Source organism: Suncus etruscus, chromosome 7 (genome assembly GCF_024139225.1).
Source record: "Suncus etruscus isolate mSunEtr1 chromosome 7, mSunEtr1.pri.cur, whole genome shotgun sequence".
NCBI lineage: Eukaryota > Metazoa > Chordata > Mammalia > Eulipotyphla > Soricidae > Suncus > Suncus etruscus.
In genome coordinates, this window is record NC_064854.1 from 21,758,784 (window position 1) to 21,776,392 (window position 17,609).

The window sequence follows — 17,609 nt, forward strand, 5'->3', positions numbered from 1 at the left end:
ACATTGCCTGGGGTGGCCTAGGTATCCCCAACACCACAGGGACTGAACAACATTACTTCCTCGAATCCTTGCTTTAAACCACCAGGTCAGTTGGCCAATAATTGCTAAGAAGGGTCTCCAGGTCTCTCCTGATCACCACGTGGGAGGTACCCCAGGTGCTCTTTCACAGCATATATTATATATGCCTGTATAAATATAATTATTTATATATTTCCTGAGAAGGCCTTTGACTTCATCCAAAGAAATCTTATGTGTCCCCTGCCTCAACAGCTCACATGGCTGGGCCAGATTACAAGTGAAGTGCTCTTCTTTTTTTTTTTTTTCTTTCTTTCAGTTTTTGGGTCACACCCGGCAGCACTCAGGGGTTACTCCTGGCTCTATGCTCAGAAATCGCTCCTGGCAGGCTCGGGAGACCATATGGGATGGCGGGATTCGAACCATTGTTCTGCGTCTAAGGCAAATGCCTTACTGCTGTGCTATCTCTCCAGCCCCTGAGGCACTCTTCTATAGGAAAAGTGTGTGTATGTGTGTGTGTGTGTGTGTGTGTGTGTGTGTGTGTGTGTGTGTGTGTGTGTGTGTGAACCCAGGTTCTGCCCTCAGCCTTCCATGCCAGAAGGGGGTTCTGCCCTCACCCTTCCATGCCAGAAGGGTGGTTTGCAACCTCTTACTCCAGTGGACTGGTGCAAACAGAAAATATAAATTTCTAGATGGTAAAGGCAGACTTAAAGATGAATTAAATCTTATTGACAATAAGATTTATTAAGGTTTATGGGGTCAGGGATATAGTACAGGGGGCTCAGGGGCACATGAAGGTCCTTACATATGCCAAGTCCCACTTTTGGTCTTGGGAGTGGTCCTGGTGGTACCAGCCTCACTTACATGAGCCCTAAACCATTTGGCCTGGTAACCCCAGGAGTGGTCTGTAGTCCCTGATAATTTTTTGAAAGCTTCCCCCAAAACAATAACCATCTCTCAGTATTTATAATGTGCCAGCAGGATTGGGGAGGGCTGTGCATTAAGTAGCAATAACTGTTTCAAGGACTGTCAAGAAATGTCTGCTGCAGGATGGCAGTTGGAGATAATGTTCTAGAATGTATTGTGAGCTTTCTGGTTTGTCCCAGTTTTCCCTCAGTATCTCAGGCCCTGGCCAAGGGGGTGGAGAGGAAACAAGAGAGAATAATGTCACCAGCGCTGCCTGTTAAGGAGTCGGAATTCTTGTGCTAGACGTATTTGGGCTCTTTGATTTCATGGTAGTCTTTGGAGTCACTGCACAAGCACATTGCTCTTAAAACATAATTATAAATTACTTTTAATAAAGTCTTCGAAGGCCTGAACATTTTCCTGAGTTGGCTCTGACATACACTTTGATAAAATCTGGCCAAATATACGCACATAGGATAAAAATGCAAATAAATTGTGTTTAACTTTTATAGGTTTTTTTTTTTTTTTTGGTGGGGAGGAGGCAGTTATAAATGAAAACCACCTGAATAAGGGCTATTGTCAAGACTGTGTTGGGAGCAAAAAAAAAAAGTCATTGGGATGAAGGAAGACCTCATTGGGTCAGTGGAATTTGGGCTCAGAGGGGAACAGGTGGCCTAACGAACTTCGACATAAGACTGGGCTAGGCCTGTCTGTCTGAGGAAGCTGGAGAGAGGAGTGGGGGAAGAGAGAGGGAGAGAGAGGAGAGAGAGAAGAGAATAGAGCAGTGCTTCTCAATTATTTTCTGTCATGCCTCCCTAGAAAGAAGAAAACATTTTTCGCGCCTCCCGGGAGACTGTAAAAATCTTTATTAAAAAAAATTTTAACCTGCAAAACAAAAATATATAAAATAATTTGAGCTGATTTTTTTAATCAGAGGTGATGTCTGGATTAATGGTTACCTACAGTGAGCACGTTTTGCAATGCATAGCTTTTCGAAGTGGGGTTTGAAGCAGGACACACCAACTCTCAGCTCCAGACACATACAGAGACATAAACACAGGGTTTAGCTTGTTATGACAGTGTTTGCCGAAGTCAAATGCGACCCCTTTATGGGGCCTCATGACCCCCCTGGGGGGCATGCCCCACTATTTGAGAAGCACTGGAATAGAGAGCCAGAGAGAAGAAAGATTTGGGAACACTTACTCGCAAGTAGACAGTGAAGGCCTGGCACTGAGGAGATTTCCGCTGCTGGATCCGGAGTGGAAAGACGAGCTGAGACTGGTGGTTGTCCAGGAAAAGGGTTCGTTTAACAGCCCCCTTTTGCTTCAGGGAATCCAACTGCACCTCAGCCATTAGGCCTGTAGGACAAAGCGAAGTAGCCAGAATCAGAAGGGAAAGATAAGCATTCAGCTAAGGCAGGAATTTCACATTTCTTTAAAAATTGTTCATAGTTGGGGTCCGGAGTGGTAGCACAATGGTAAGGCATTTGCCTTGCATGAGGCTAACACAGGATGCATCCCAGCTCAAACCCTGGCATCCCAAAAAGTCCCCGAGCCTGCCAAGAGTAACTTCTGAGCATAGAGCCAGGAGTGATCCCTGAGCACTCTCAGGTGTTACCCGAAACCCCCTAAATAAATAAATAAATAAATAAATAAATAAATAAATAAATAAAATTGTTCATAGTTGGGATTAAAAACAATACATGAGTTGGGGGTGGGGGATAAGAGGAGTTTCTAAAGTACCCTTTAACTTAGAAAAAGCTGTTGATGGATGGTTTGACATTAGTCATCAGTCATTTGCCCTGAAGAATTAGAGTTGTGTTTACAAGTAATGTGAATTCAATCCAGTTTGTCTTCCAGATGTAAAACAGAAATCTGGACAGTCCTACAGATAGGGGTCTTTCAATGTTTTCTGCCATTCTGTGTTCTGTGCATTGAAATGCTTATTGGTGAGTTCCTTAGCATAGCAGAGGACTTATTATTGTTTTTGTTTTTGTTTTTTTTTGTTTTGTTTTTGGGCCACACCCAGTGACACTCAGGGGTTACTCCTGGCTATAAGCTCAGAAATTGCTCCTGGTTTGGGGCACCATAGGGACACTGGGGGATTGAACCATGGTCCGTCCTAGGTTAGCCACGTGCAAGGCAAACGCCCTACCGCTGCACCACTGCTCTGGCCCTAAGGAGTATTTTTTTTTTTTTAAAAGAAAAATAAACTCACCGACTGTGTTTGAAATGCTCTGGCCTGTTACTGAAGCACACACTCTTAAGGAAAAGCTGTGGGAAAGAACAGTCCATAATGGGTTAATTAATGAAGGTGTGAATTGGAAGTCAAAGCTTTCTCTCTTCCCCAGATAGAACAAATTTATCATTTCCCCCATTAAACCTCTTCTATATAAATAGATTAAGCCATATCTATTTAGAGAGAGATGAAAATATCTCTCTACAGAGAGAGAGAGAGATACATAGACATGTATTTATTTTACTCGCTCACCAACTGGCTACATCCTAACCGTGTCAGACAGGTGGTACTGTTACATCAGAAGATAAATTTACAAACTATTACTGAAGGTCCACGGATTTAATCAGTGGCTGAATGAATACATTACTTGGCACGTATCTTCACAGAATGTGGATGGAGTCTTGACCCATGGGCTAAATGAAATTTAGTTTTCCAAAGTGGTCTCTGCCATTACAAGTGTCAGTACCAAATCCCCAGAGAAATCACAAATCCAGCCCACTGTGACTTTCAATAGGGTGAAGACAGTCTCAGTAGTAAGGAAACCAATTGAGGTGACACCTAGAGATGGGCAAGAACAGGGTCTTTTTATGTAGGAACTGGGGGACCCATGACAGAGTTGGCATGGACAAAGTGTAGGAGGTTATGTTGTCTGGGAAGCTCAGGACAGAATAGGGGTCTGAAAGTCAAGTTCAAAAACTTGGGTTGGGGCTGGGGCTCAAGGAGAGGGAAGATACCTTGTAGGAGTGAGTTCTTGGTTTCCATCTCTGGCACTGAACATCCCTGTTCACCCCCGTGTTGTTATAGGGCTTCAGCACCATCACCACAATGATATAATTTTGTCAAATTAACTCCTCAAATGTGTGGCATAAGATACTGTGGTCACACAGCATGCCACTTGGCAGGGAACAGTGATTTGGTATGTGGCTTTCCAGGGTGAGGGGCATTAGAGGCAGAGATTAGGAGGAGGAAGAGGTAAGAACATGAGTTGAGAAGGATAGTCTAAAGCTTGGGGCCCAATGAGATGCCCTATAAAGGCCATCACAAGAGAGCAGGTAGATGTGCTTGAAAGATTTCCTGGGTTTTATTTTGTTTTGTTTTTTGAGTTTTCCCTCTCTTTGGTAATTTGTTATCAATTTAGAGTAGTATAGGATTTCAGGGGTATTGGTAAACCCCCCTTTAAGAAAACTTGGTAGCTTTCAAGCAAACTTCCTCACAATCCTGTGAGGCATTTATGTGATCTGTGGGCTGGCCAGCAGGGGCCCTATCTGTGGAGAACATGAGGAAGAACCAAGTCTTAGCCAGACCAGTCTTAGCTCAACTCCTCTCTGGGAAAAAGACAAGCTTCAACCTCCGGCCTATGAAAGGGTCCTTCTTCACTTGGAAAGGAAGGAAGGGCCCCACATATTGGGTAGAATTAAGTGACAGTCTAGCAAAATTTCTGGAGCAAACAATACCAGTCTAACTTGAATATGTCCAAGAGGATCATAAAGGAGCCCAACATGCTTCCTAATCACATTTCAATGAGATGTCAGCTTCCTGTGACAAATGGAATGAAAATGTCTCATCTGGGATTCATCTGTCTGCTGTGACCTCAGTAAGTATCTCCCTTCAGGGTAAATAATTTGCCACATGCCAGTGAGACAGAGATTTCCTGAGTGGCTCTGCCATTACAAGTGTATCAAATCCCCAGAGAAATCACAAATCCAGCCCACGTCGATTTTCATTAGGTTTCTTCAGGACAGAGGAATCATTTATTTTATGAATCTACATTTTGTGGCCAGTTCTTGGCTTTCAAATTGGGGATATTTTTTTTCTGGATCCCAATTATTTTTTTGTGGGAGTATACAATTCTGTGTTAAAATCATCTCAAAGCATCATTAGCGTCCATAATATAAACTTCCTTTTGTAATAAAATGATCAATAGGTGGATGAAAATAATTTCAAGGACAGCATTTTATTATATAAATAATTTAAAAGCAATGCAATTGTGTGTGTGTGTGTGTGTGTGGGAGGACTGGGCCACAGCCAGCAGCACTCAGGAGTTTATCCTGATTCAGCACTCAGAAATTACTCCTGGGAGGTTCTAGGGACCATATAGGATGCTGGGGATCAAACCTAGATCAGTCCCAGGTTAGCCTTGTGTAAGGTAAACGCCCTACTGTAAACGACCACTGTGCTATTTTGCTCTGGTCCCAAGCAATGCACTTTTTTTGAAGTAGAAATAGATTAAGGCAATGACTATGGTTGAGATTTCTTCCCTGTGAAGATATATTTGAAAAATAAACTCATCTGCTAAACTATTCAGTATTTGACTTCTCTATGTTTTATTTATCATATTTTTAGTTTCACTCTCTTTCCGTTTTCCCTTTCCTTCCCTTTTCCTTCCCCTTTTCCCTTCCCTCTTCTCTTTCCTTCCCTTTTCCCTTCCCTTCCCTTCCCTTCCCGTTCTTCTCTTTTCCATGTGATTTTTCTGTCTAAAAGTTACTTTCTTGTTGTATTTGTTTGCTTTGGCCATTTATATCCTATGAGAGAAACTCTGGTACTTTGGACTTATTCTGAACATATTCTGGACATAATCACTCTGGACATATTCCCCTTAGTGTAGTCATCTCAAATGACATCCATTTGTTTACAAAAGTCAAGATTCCTAATTTTAAATAGTTGAGCTTTTATTCCATATATGATAATAGTCTTATCTTTCTTATTTTACTTAGCACAATCACCTCACCACTCATCCATTTCTTCCCAAAGATGTCACCATTTTTTTTTTACCTTTTAAACAACAGAGTAGTATTTCTTGGAACATAGGCCCTTTTATGAATCCAGTTATCCATTGATGGGCAAATATACTATTTCCCATGTGTTCACTATTCTGATTCATGCTTCTATGAAAATAGAGGCTCATAAATCTTTCTTCCATCCCCCCTTTTCATAAATCTTTATCTTTAAAGATAAACTTTTCAAAGGTAATCTTGTCAAAGTTCATAGGTCTTTTCAAAGTCTATTCCTAGACTTCAAGTACCTACTTAATGAGTCATATTGCTGACTATTATATTTCTGTTTTTAGTTTAAGAACTTGATATATGGGGGCTGGAGTGATACACAGCAGCTAGGACATTTTCTTTTTTTTTTTTTTTGATTTTTGGGCCACACCCATTTGACGCTCAGGGGTTACTCCTGGCTATGCGCTCAGAAATCGCCCCTGGCTTGGGGGGACCATATGGGAAGCCGGGGAATAACGGAGGTCTGTCCTACGCTAGCGCTTGCAAGGCTGACACCTTACGTCTAGCGCCACCTTCCCGGCCCCAGGATATTTTCCTTGTACACAGCCAACCCAAGTTCCATCCTGGGCATCCCATATGGTCCCCTGAATCTGCCAGGAATATCTTCTGAGTACTAAGCCAGTAGAAACCTCTGAGTGCTCCTGGGTATGGCCCCCCCCAAAACAAAACAAAACAAAACAATAAAAAACTTTATAAGTATTTTTTCTTCTATGTCTTCTAGAGATGCTATGTACTATGTACTATGTCTTCTATAGACGCTACATCATTTAATATTGCCTGTGACAATATCTGAGGGTCCTGCTTCTCGGCAACTTTATCAACACGTGGTTTTCGTTAGAGGCTATTCTCACAGTCTCACCATAAGAAGCTGTTTTCTATCATGATTGTGATGTCCAAGGGCAGGACAACACAATCCAGATTCTCTAGCTTGTCCTAACCTGACACAAGAGTGTTCAAAGAAAATAATTGGTGTCATTATGCTGCTCATAAGCATACATGATGGGAGAAAACAGCAGGATCCATGTAAAAGAGTGTGCAAAAGTAACACTGCCCATTTTTCATTCTGACCAATTGGATCTTTCTTGATAAGTATCTGATTTTCCATAAATTAGGCATACCTATCCTCTAGTCCAAGGGTCTCAAACTCGTGGCCTGCGGGCCGTTTGTGGCCCTCCGTACAACATTTTGTGGCCCTGCCCTAGAGGAATCTTTTATGTTTTGTTTTAGTTTTTGGGTCACACCCCCCAATGTTCAAGGCTTACTACTGACTTTGCACTCAAGGATCACCCCAACTTTGCCTCCTGCGACCCCCAGGTAAATTGAGTTTGAGACTCCTGCATCTAGTCCTTTCCAGATTGTCCAAGTGGATACAGTTATAAAAATGAAAATGTTTTACTAAATAGTTTTTATTTTTCCAGCTGGATAATACCAATTATATTAATATTTGTGAGCTGGCTTTCATTTGGTTCCTAATTTAGAAAAGCCAGTAGCAGATACTTTATAAAAATGATACAGCTGTTTGAAAGACACAGAAACGCGCATTGATGGAAATAAAGAACTATTTCCAAGTTGCAGTTGACTTAACACTTTTCAGATGGACAATAAAGCTTATATCAAATGCAGGCAAAAATTACAGCCCAGGAAATCAACTAATGTCTCTCAATCATTCAGGGAGGGGAAAATGGACCTAACTTCTTAGAGTAAAATTGAAAGGACCCCAGAAAGATCCATTCTAGCCTCAAATAGCTGTCAATTTTCTATCTGTGAATCCTCTGAGACACCATTCACAAAACATTTGCTCATGAAAATGAAACGATGCCCAATGCCCGGAAAAGTATGCGACAACATCGAATAAATAATCCCCAAAGGCATACATTATGTCTGTTTTCCCACGGGACAAAGTGTGCTTCGAATTAATACTATGATTTAATGCAACCAGAAAATGCAGCACAAAGGCATTTTCTAGGGAAAACGTAATATTCTTCCGATACAGCTAAGCAGGCCACAGAAGTCTGTGAAAACAACTTCAATTTTTATCAAAACATTGGAAAGGCTCAAAAAAAAAAAATCCTCAGAATAAAGCAGCGTAGTTGAGTCAACTCCTTCTTCCTAGCAGAGTATGGCACAGACATAAGAACATTCTGGCCCCATGTCCATCTAGGGACCAGTGTGTGAAGGTGGGTTTGTTGGGGAGAAGCAGTGACATTTTAATGCTCATGCCCAAAAGTCTTTCACAGTTCATTTCATGTTTATTTAATCATGCCAAGGGCAGGAGAAGCCCTGGCGCTCTCACTGGCTTTCTCAGATCAGGTTTTCATTATAATATTTTATGGTTTAAAACCCTTTTCAAATGTGCTGGGGGCATTTCCCAGTTCCTTTCAAACCTGGTTGAGCTTGGAAGCTTCCAGCAAAGAATTTGTGTTCCTCCTGGTCCTCCTCCACCTACAGAGACTGAGACTTGAGGGGTGGTGGGTAAATTCCCATCTAAGGGCAAGTCACCATACAACCCAGTGCAATTGGCCAGAAAGGACACTCGACATAGACATTTCTGGGTTCAACCATATTTTCCCCCAAACAAGAGCAGTTCTCAAACATGCCCAAAAGTGGATTTTCAGAGGGTGAGATGCTACTGAAATTCCCCAGTTTGACAGATGTGGAGAAGCCAATGGGTGTCTCTCCCTGAGCTGGGTGACAGGTTTTGCTGTCTGGTGGCAGAGGTGACTGTCTGGCAGTGTTCAGAACTAGAAGGAGCAAAGGGCACAAAGGCTGAGAGATTCCACACGTCAGATAAAGAGACCCTGACCCCCTCAATCTCCTAGGAATGGGACCCACAGCCACAGAGATGGAGCCCAGGGTATAGAGATCTCTTTGTTCTCTCATTTACCTGGATTGAACCATCCATGCTTACTCATTTAAAAAAGAAAAAAAAGAAAAAAAAAAGGAGTCTTTGGGGCCAAAGCAATAGCACAGCAGCAATCCAGGTTCAATCTCAGGCATCCCATATGTTCTTCTTCCAGGAGTGATATCTGATTGCAGAGCCAGGAATAAGCCCTGAGCATCATTGGGTGTGGCCCCAAAACAACAACAAAAAATAGGGGTCACATCAGCTGTACTAGGGGCCACCTTGCACATGTGCTGTCTGAGTTCTCTTCCTGCACCCCTGCAGCTGTTTCTACGCTTTTCATCTCCCTGACTATCTTCCAAGGCTGAGTTTTTGGCCAAAGATGAGCCCCTGAGCCTTCTGTCATGGGTCTCTTTAGCTTGTGAAGCCTCCTTCCTTGTCCCTTAAAACTGGTGTACTTACATAGTACTGGGCCCCTCTTGATGGTCCTTTTACAATGCAGAGGTTCAGGCACCCCCAGATGTGAGTACGAGAAGCTGGTTGCATGGATGCCTGGCCCCAGGCATGGAAGGCATTCACCCATACATATGTGCACTTACCATGCCACCAGGCCCGGAGACTCTGGAATCTGGCAAGTTCTATTGTCCAGGTTGATGATCATGGGGTTCAGCAGAAGTTGGGCATCCACGGTCACCACTGGCCTCGCTCTGGGGGGGGGAACACATGGGGTTCAGTGCCAACCTGGGCCTTCTCTTCCCTTCTACTTCAGAGGCTGTGCCCACACTTGCAGCCTCAGAACTAAGGACTCGCCTCATCCCATGCCAACAGATGGGCACCAGACCTGGTGCAAGGCCACCAAGCTCATTTGGCCACTCCTGGCTAGAAATGGAGTAGGCTGCAGGCCTGTAGAGCCAGGCCACGGGGTGTGAATGGGGCAGGTGCTCAGATTTGGGGGATACTGTGCAGAGTCAGCTTTGGCATCTGCTCTTCTTTCTCCAGCTTTTCTGGAAGAGGTTTGAGAATACTCTTGTCATCTAATGGTGAACCTTCAACTTGGTGTATGTTCCAGTCAAGTCTTGCAGGTTTAGCTGAATACCTGGCAGAAGCAGTCATGGCTTCTTTATGCACCTCACACACCACTGTGGTTCTCAGTGCCAATGGGGAGCTTGAAAACAGATTAGGTGGCCAGCAGGAGCTCTGGCAAGCAGAGAAGGCCAACCCAAGTTTGATTCCTGCCAGGAGGAAGCTCTAAATGCCACTGGGTTTGGCCCCAAAACAAACATCCCCCCCAAAAAAAATCCCCAAAACTTTGTTATGTTAGGCTGGATTGATAACACAGTGGGGAGGGCATTTGCCTTGCATACGAAGATCCAGGTTCAATTTCCTGGTATCCTGTATAGTCCCTTCAACCTGCCAGGAGTGGTTTCCTGAGCACAGAGGCAGGAGGAAGCCCTGAGCACCACTGGGTGTGGCCCCAAAACAAACAAAACAAAAAATAAAAACTAGACACCAGGCAGGCCCCACCATGGATGAATGGAGCCTGAATGCTGTGAGGGAAGAGCTAGGTCTTCTCTGGAAAATTCCACAGAGCCTCCCTGTTCGAAAGGGCAGCCATGCTGGAGAAGACTCTAAGAAAAATGCAGTTTCAAGCACCCTGGTGAGGCTGCAACTGAGACAACCACGGCCTGGGAAGGAGAACAGGACAGTTTTGATTGATGGGTTCCTTGATGGGAGAGCATGAAATGGGGTTCTGTGCTGGGGTGGGGGGGCAGCATACTTTTTAAGGTATTGATTTAAGTAGTTTTAAAGTAACCACCACAGCCCCCTGGGGAATTTTCCTAAGCTTCTTTCCACTATTTATCTGTGCTCTGTTACATATTGTGTTCACTCCAGTCTTTGGAAAAGTGGGAGGCAAGACAGGATTAGCCATGGCAGACATTTATTGGGGCGAAGGAAGGGAGGGAGGAGACTGGAAGCCAGCTGTTACTCGAAAGGCAGGTCTGGCCCAGGGGCAGGAGCAAGGGGAGGAAGGGAGAAAGAAGGAAGGAGAAAAGGAAGGAAGGGAGGAAGGAAAGGAAAAAAAGGGAGAAGGAGAAGAGAAAAAAAGAGGGAGGATAAACATTCAAGCAGGGCACTGGGAGACCTGAGCCCAGGATGGCCCTGAGAGAGCAACAGACCTCACACTGGGCCTATATTTGCATTTTTTATTTTATTTTATTTAAACACTGTGATTACAAACATGACTGTAGTTGAGTTTTGGTCACAAAAAGCATACCCCCCTGCTTCACCAGTGCAATATTCCCACCACCAATTCACCCCTATCCCACCACCCACATTCCCTGCCTGCATTTGACACAGGCACTTTACTTCTCTCACTCATTAATATTGTCATGGTAGTTGTTAGTGTTCTAATTGTACTCACCCCTCCTTGAGGTGAGCTTCATATCAAGAGCCAGTCCTTCTAGCCCTCATCTCTGGGCATTATTACAATAATGTCTTTCATTTTTCTTTTTCTTTTTTTTTTTTAAAGCCAGTCAAATTGAGCAGTGGGGGGGTTAATACCAACTTTTGTGGTACTAACATTAATAAGTTCTGGTAAACCACTGCCATTGGACCAGTTGTCTTTCATTTTTCTTAATACCCATAGATAAGTAAGACTATTCTTTGTCTCTCCCCTCTGACTTATTTCACTCAGCATAATAGATTCCATGTACATCCATGTATAGGAAAATTTCATGACTTCATCTCTTCTGTTGGCTGCATAATATTCCATTGTGTATACATTTCTTTAGCCATTCATCTGTTAAGGGCATCTTGGTTGTTTCCAGAGTCTGGCTATTGTAAATAGTGCTGTGATGAATATAGGTGTGAGGAAGGGATATTTGAATTTTATTTTTGTGTTCCTAGGTATATCCCTAGGAGTGGTATAGCTGGATAATATGGGAGCTCAATTTCTAGTTTTTTGAGGAATCTCCATTTTGTTTTCCATAAGGGCTGGACTAGATGGCATTCCCACCAGCAGTGAATGAGAGTTCCTTTCCAGCACTTATTGTTCTTGTTCTTTGTGATGTGTGCCAGTTTCTGTGGCGTGAGATGGTAACTCATTATTGTTTTGATTTGCATCTCCCTGATAAATAGTAATGTGGAGCATTTTTTCATGTACCTTTTGGCCATTTGTATGTCTTCTTTGAGAAATTGCCTGTTCATTTCTTCTCCCCAATTTTTGATGGGATTAGATATTTTTTTCTTGTTAAGTCTGTCAGTAACTTGTATATCTTAGATATTAGCCCCTTATCTGACAGGTATTGGGTGAATAGTTTCTCTCAATCTGTGGGTGGCTTTTGTATCCTAGGCACTATTTCCTTTGAGGTGCAGAAGCTTCATAGCTTAAATATAGTCCCATCTGTTTATCTCTTTTTCCACTTGTATGGAGACTGCTGTTTCTGCCTCGAAGATGCCTTTAGTCTCAATGTCATGGAGTGTTTTATCTATTTGTTGTTCATTTCTGATGAGCCCAGTTGTTGCCTGGGCACAGTTCACAGAGGTATTGGCTGTGTCATCCTTGTGTAGGAAACTCAGAGAAAAATAGCTAGGCAGAGCCAGTCTCTCTCTCTCTCTTTCTCTCTCTCTCTCTCTCTCTCTCTCTCTCTCTCTCTCTCTCTCTCTCTCTCCTTCCATTAGCTCTTAGGGGCTCATCTTCCTGGCTGCTCGAACAAATAGTTTGAGTGTCTGGCATCTTTGGCACATAAGGGGACTGTGGAATTCTATTAGTGTCCACGACACTCTCTCTCTCTCTCTCTCTCTCTCTCTCTCTCTCTCTCTCTCTCTCTCTCTCTCTTTCCATCAGCTCTTAGGGGCTCATCTTCCTGGCTGCTCAGACAAATAGTTTGAGTGTCTGTGGCATCTTTGGCACAGAAGGGGACTCTGGAATTGTATTAGTGTCCACTGACCCTCTGATGTGCCAGGGGACAAAGGGGAATAAGACCTTACCCAGAAGGGGAAGCTGACAAGGTTCTCTGAGGTTCAAAACCAGCTAGCTCCCGCACCCCTCACCTCACCTTCGATTTCTGCCCTTTGTTTGAGACCGTAAGCTTACATGTATTTGGCATCAAGATTCTCAAACTTTTAACAAAACTAAAAAATAAAAAACAAAACCACATAGCCAAAAAATATTTTTAACAAAAAACTGTTAGCCCCCATTTTTGAACTGAGCGATCTAAGACTCATAGTTAGAGGAACTTGCCCAAGGTACACGTGTGTATAGGAACCAGGTTTTAAATACAGACCTAGCACATCTGAAGTGTTGTTTATTACTTTTCTTTTTTTGGGGGGCTACCAAATTTCTGGGCTACTCTGAACTCTTAGTGTCCACAATTCCTTGAGCAAAGAGAATTCAAATACAGTAACACCTGAGAACTGTATTGTTTTGCAAATCCTGCTAAGATTTATAAATCTTCTCCTCCTCTTCCTCCCCCTCCTCCTCATTCTCCTCCCCCTCTCCTTCTTCTACCTCTTCCTCCTCCCCCTCCTCTTCTTCTTCCTCCTCCTCCTCCTTCTCTTCCTCTCTTCTTTTTTCTACTTCTTCCTTCTTTTCCTTCAATTCCTCCCTTTTCCCTCTTTTTCTTCTCTTCTTCATTTGAAACACTTAAGCTTATTGTTTGTAAAATGAACAAAGGTATCTTGCCATTTGCAACAACAGAGCTGGGCCTTGGGGGCATTTTGATGAATTAACTAAAAGAAAGATAAATAACATATGATCTCACTTATAGGTGGAATCCTAAAAACCAAACAAAGGAAAACAAGGAAGAATTCCAAAGTACTAGATACAGAGAACAGATTGGTGGTTGCCAGAAGCAAGAGCATTGAGGGTGGGGTAGGGCAGTGGGTTTAAGAAGTACGTATCTCCAGTTATAAAATTACTAGTTGTAGCCAGGGATATAGTACGGTGGTACTTGCCATGCATGTGGTCAATCTTGGATTGAGCACCACTGTCAACTAGGCCCCAAACCTTCCAGTGCCCTCAAATAAAATGACTTGGTCTTGGCATTATTAGGATTTGGCATACCAACCTGACCCTGTCCTGTGTGTCTGAAAGTTGCTAAGAGCAGAGAAATAAAACGTTTAAAAGTTATATCTATATATGTTGATGAACTTTAAACAGATCTACTATGATCTTTCAGTAACAAATACAAATATCAAACCTTTATGATGTGCTCCTGGAAATAAAGACAATGTCAGACATCAATTAAAAAACAAATAACATTGGCATGCCTCACCCATGACATACCTGTAAACTGCTACTTTTCCGGTTCCAAATGCACCCACAATTAAATCTAAATAAAGACAAAACAAAACACATACCACATGTTATAAGAACAGTCTCAAACTCATCACTCTGCCAGCCCACTCATGCTGGCATGAGAGAGTCATAAAAGTCAGGGGACCAATCACACTTTCCTTTGAAGACATTTTTTGGAAGGGACATAAAATCCTTTATGGATATGACTCAAAACCTAGTAGATTTCAAACCCCTCTGGTTCTTAGGCAAAAAAACAATTTTCTTGGGGCCGGAGAGATAGCATGGAGGTAAGGCGTTTGCCTTTCATGCAGAAGGTCATCAGTTAAAATCCCGTCATCCCATATGGTCACCTGTGCCTGCCAGGAGCATGGAGCCAGGAGTAACCCCTGAGCACTGCCTGGTGTGACCCAAAAATCACAAAAAAATTTTTTTCTAGGCATATTTAGGGAACTCATTTTAATACTGTCTCTCCATCTTTTAAGGCTTAAGAAATGCAGAAGGGAGACTCCTGGGCCTAGTGCCTACTGGTTCCAGCACATGATATATATTGTTCTTTATCCCCTTTCCTCCTAGGAACAACTGGAGGCACATCCTTTCTAACATTTTGGCACAATCATTTGTGCTGTACTAACAAGTGGATCGTGAATAGACTTTTGGCAAAATGATCTGAAATGTATGGAATGGCTGAAATATTAGTATCTTCAATAACAATAGTGATAGCCAATGAACAGCATCATGGCACATCTACTGCAGCTAGAGATTTTGTTTTGTTTTGTTTTGTTTTCATGTCACAGAGGTGCTCAGGCTTATTCCTGGTTCTGAGCTTAGGTTCTTTTCTGGTGGGGCTCAGGGCCCCATATGGGGATTGAGCACAGGTTGGCCTCATACAAGGCAAGTACTCTACCTGCTAGACTACAGGGCTAGCCCCAGACTAGGAATTGTTCTAAAGAACAGACCTCGGGGCCGGTAAGGTGTCTGCCTTGCGAGCGCTAGCCAAGGAAGGACCGCGACCGCAGTTCGATCCCCCGGCGTCCCATATGGTCCCCCTAAGCCAGGGGCAATTTCTGAGCACTTAGCCAGGAGTAACCCCTGAGCATCAAATGGGTGTGGTCCGAAAAAACAAAAAAATACAAAAAAAAAAGAACATACTCTTAACACACATGAAGGAGTTATCTGTTCTTAGCATCACTCTGGAGGTAAATAAGGAGACTAAGGCAGAGGCTGGTGCAATAGCACAGTAGGTAGGTGTTACCCCTCCCCCAACTTTCTGTTTATCCCACCTAGATGGTCAGTCCCCCACTGGACTGAGGGGGGGGCTGCTGTTTGGAATAGGAAATAATGCTGGCTGGGGGGAGAAAAAAAAAAACAGACACAGCAAGGATGGATGGAGGGCAGCTGGAGGAGACTGTTTAAAAAACTTAGCATAGAAGCTATGTGGAGAAATGCACATAGGACCATGTAATAAAGCTGGCTAAAATAAATAAAATAAAATAAAATAAAATAAATCTGACCGTGTAATAAAGTTTCTCCTGAAATTTCTTTTAACTGCTTGTGAATCTCTCCACCATTTTCCTGCACCCTTCAGATCTGCTGGCCAAGAAATTACAGGAGCCTTGCCATGCTGAGAAAGACCTCATCCCAATATTAAGACTTTATATTTTAGATTTAAACTACATGTAGGATGTTTGTTTTGCATGTGCTGACCCAGGTCGATTTCTGGCATCCCATGTGTTCCCCCAGGAATGATTCCTGAGCACAGAGCCAAGAGTATCCCCTGAGCAACACTGGGTGTGGCCAAAAACCAAAAAGGAGACTAAGGCATCAACTGACTTTAGGTTAAACAGTAGATGAATCTGTGTCCCAGCTGGATTGGCAACACAAAAGTTCCTGGTTATCAGTAGGGTAATAACCGAGGATTGTTCTGTTATTAGTATCACTCATTAGAGGTGTGAGTAGATGTGAAATCTTTCTTCCAGGGTAGCCTTGAACTCTAACATTTAGTCAAGGGTAACACAGGGAGGCCTTGGTGGCCCGGTCTCCATTTGTGGACTATCACAACACAGCACATTGCCCAGGGAAGCTTTCCTATTAGAAACAGGCAAAGCCATTTATGTGTTTTGCTCTTGGCCCCAAATAAGGTGAGCTATTTACACACAGAGAATCAACATTTTAGGAATGAACAATAAATTTGATTTAATGGAAATGGCCAAGAAAGCAAGACAGTCAAGCTCTTCCAAGACACGAGCCCTTCTTCAGTCGGGCAAGTCCAAGCTATTAAGGGAATGTCATGAATAAAGAGAGAAGTTCACAGTACTGGGCTCGGAGGCAGAACAGAGAAGGGACTACATAAAGGCCTGCACACTGGATGAATAGTCATAACAGGATAATAAAGAGGAGAGAGGAGAGAAGAAGCATTATCTTAGAACGAGCTAATGTGAACAAGAATAAATCTTGCCAGATTTTGGCATGGACACTGGAGGGTGTTGGGAGAGAAAGACACACACACACACACACACACACACACACACACACACACACACTCTAGAAAATTCTAGAAAAGAACAGAAGGCCGACATCATGTCTTAAAAAGTTGAGACCTTCTAGTACTGGCAAGGATCAAGAGACCTGTTCCTTTCAGAGCCTTCTTTTCTGTGCCCTCGAATAGGGATTTTCCTAGTCTTGCAAAAGAAAATAACTGGTAAAACAGGCCACAATTTTCTTGAAGAGAATGTGGCCACAGTTACTCAGAGGCCAAGAAAACAGTTAATCTACCACAAAAGTATGTTTGTCCTTGGAGACAGCACCTTGGGATGGTGCCTGTTGGAAAAGGCCTGAAGCATTTGTGCACAACCTTCAGCCCAGATCACATCTCTCTGGGGGAGGAGAATTGATTTTCTGTTTTGTGTGTTTAACCAATTTGTCCTTCTAAACTATGTGATTTGCTTTGATAAGTACTATGCGGTCTTTTGATATGTGTACTCCTTTTGATATCTATAGCTAAAGGTGGAAATGTTGGCATAGCTCTAGAATACACAAATACACCCCCCCCACACACACATACACAAACATAGTTTCTAAACATCTTACATAATTCCTTTACATTTGAGAGTTCACGTGACAATCTGAGGACCATGCTATTTGGAAGATAGGGAAACAAAATATTTCCCTTTCTTTGTTGTGCTTGGGATGAGCGAAGATGGATAATCCCAAATGGCAGAGCTACCATCTGGGACATATGGGATGGTGGCAGGAATCATCATGTCCTCATGTTGCAGACAGGTGATTTTGCGACTGAGCTAGCCCAGGTCTTGACCCCCTAAAATACTGGTGCTGATATTTGAATTCATCATTGTGAATTTTCTCCCTCTTTTAGATACCAAGGACTTCTTTTAATTATGGAGATTTTCTAAAGGCAAAGTGTAAAAGAAAGACAATACCCTCCCTCCCTTCCTTCTTTCTTTAATGGCCAGTGAAAGTGCTTCTTCTCCTTTAATCCTGACTATGGTCAAAAAAACTGAGATTCTTG

At 42.9% G+C, this 17,609-nt stretch overlaps 1 protein-coding gene across 1 annotated transcript in view; it reads right to left on the reverse strand.

Annotated features, from left to right (window-relative positions):
• Nucleotides 1-17,609, reverse strand: part of ITGA8 (integrin subunit alpha 8) — a 169,383-nt gene that overhangs the window by 61,457 nt on the left and 90,317 nt on the right. The window contains 4 exon segments of the mRNA XM_049777530.1: nt 2,125-2,279; nt 3,139-3,194; nt 9,384-9,491; nt 14,072-14,117. Of these exon segments, the coding sequence (XP_049633487.1) occupies nt 2,125-2,279; nt 3,139-3,194; nt 9,384-9,491; nt 14,072-14,117 (365 nt within the window).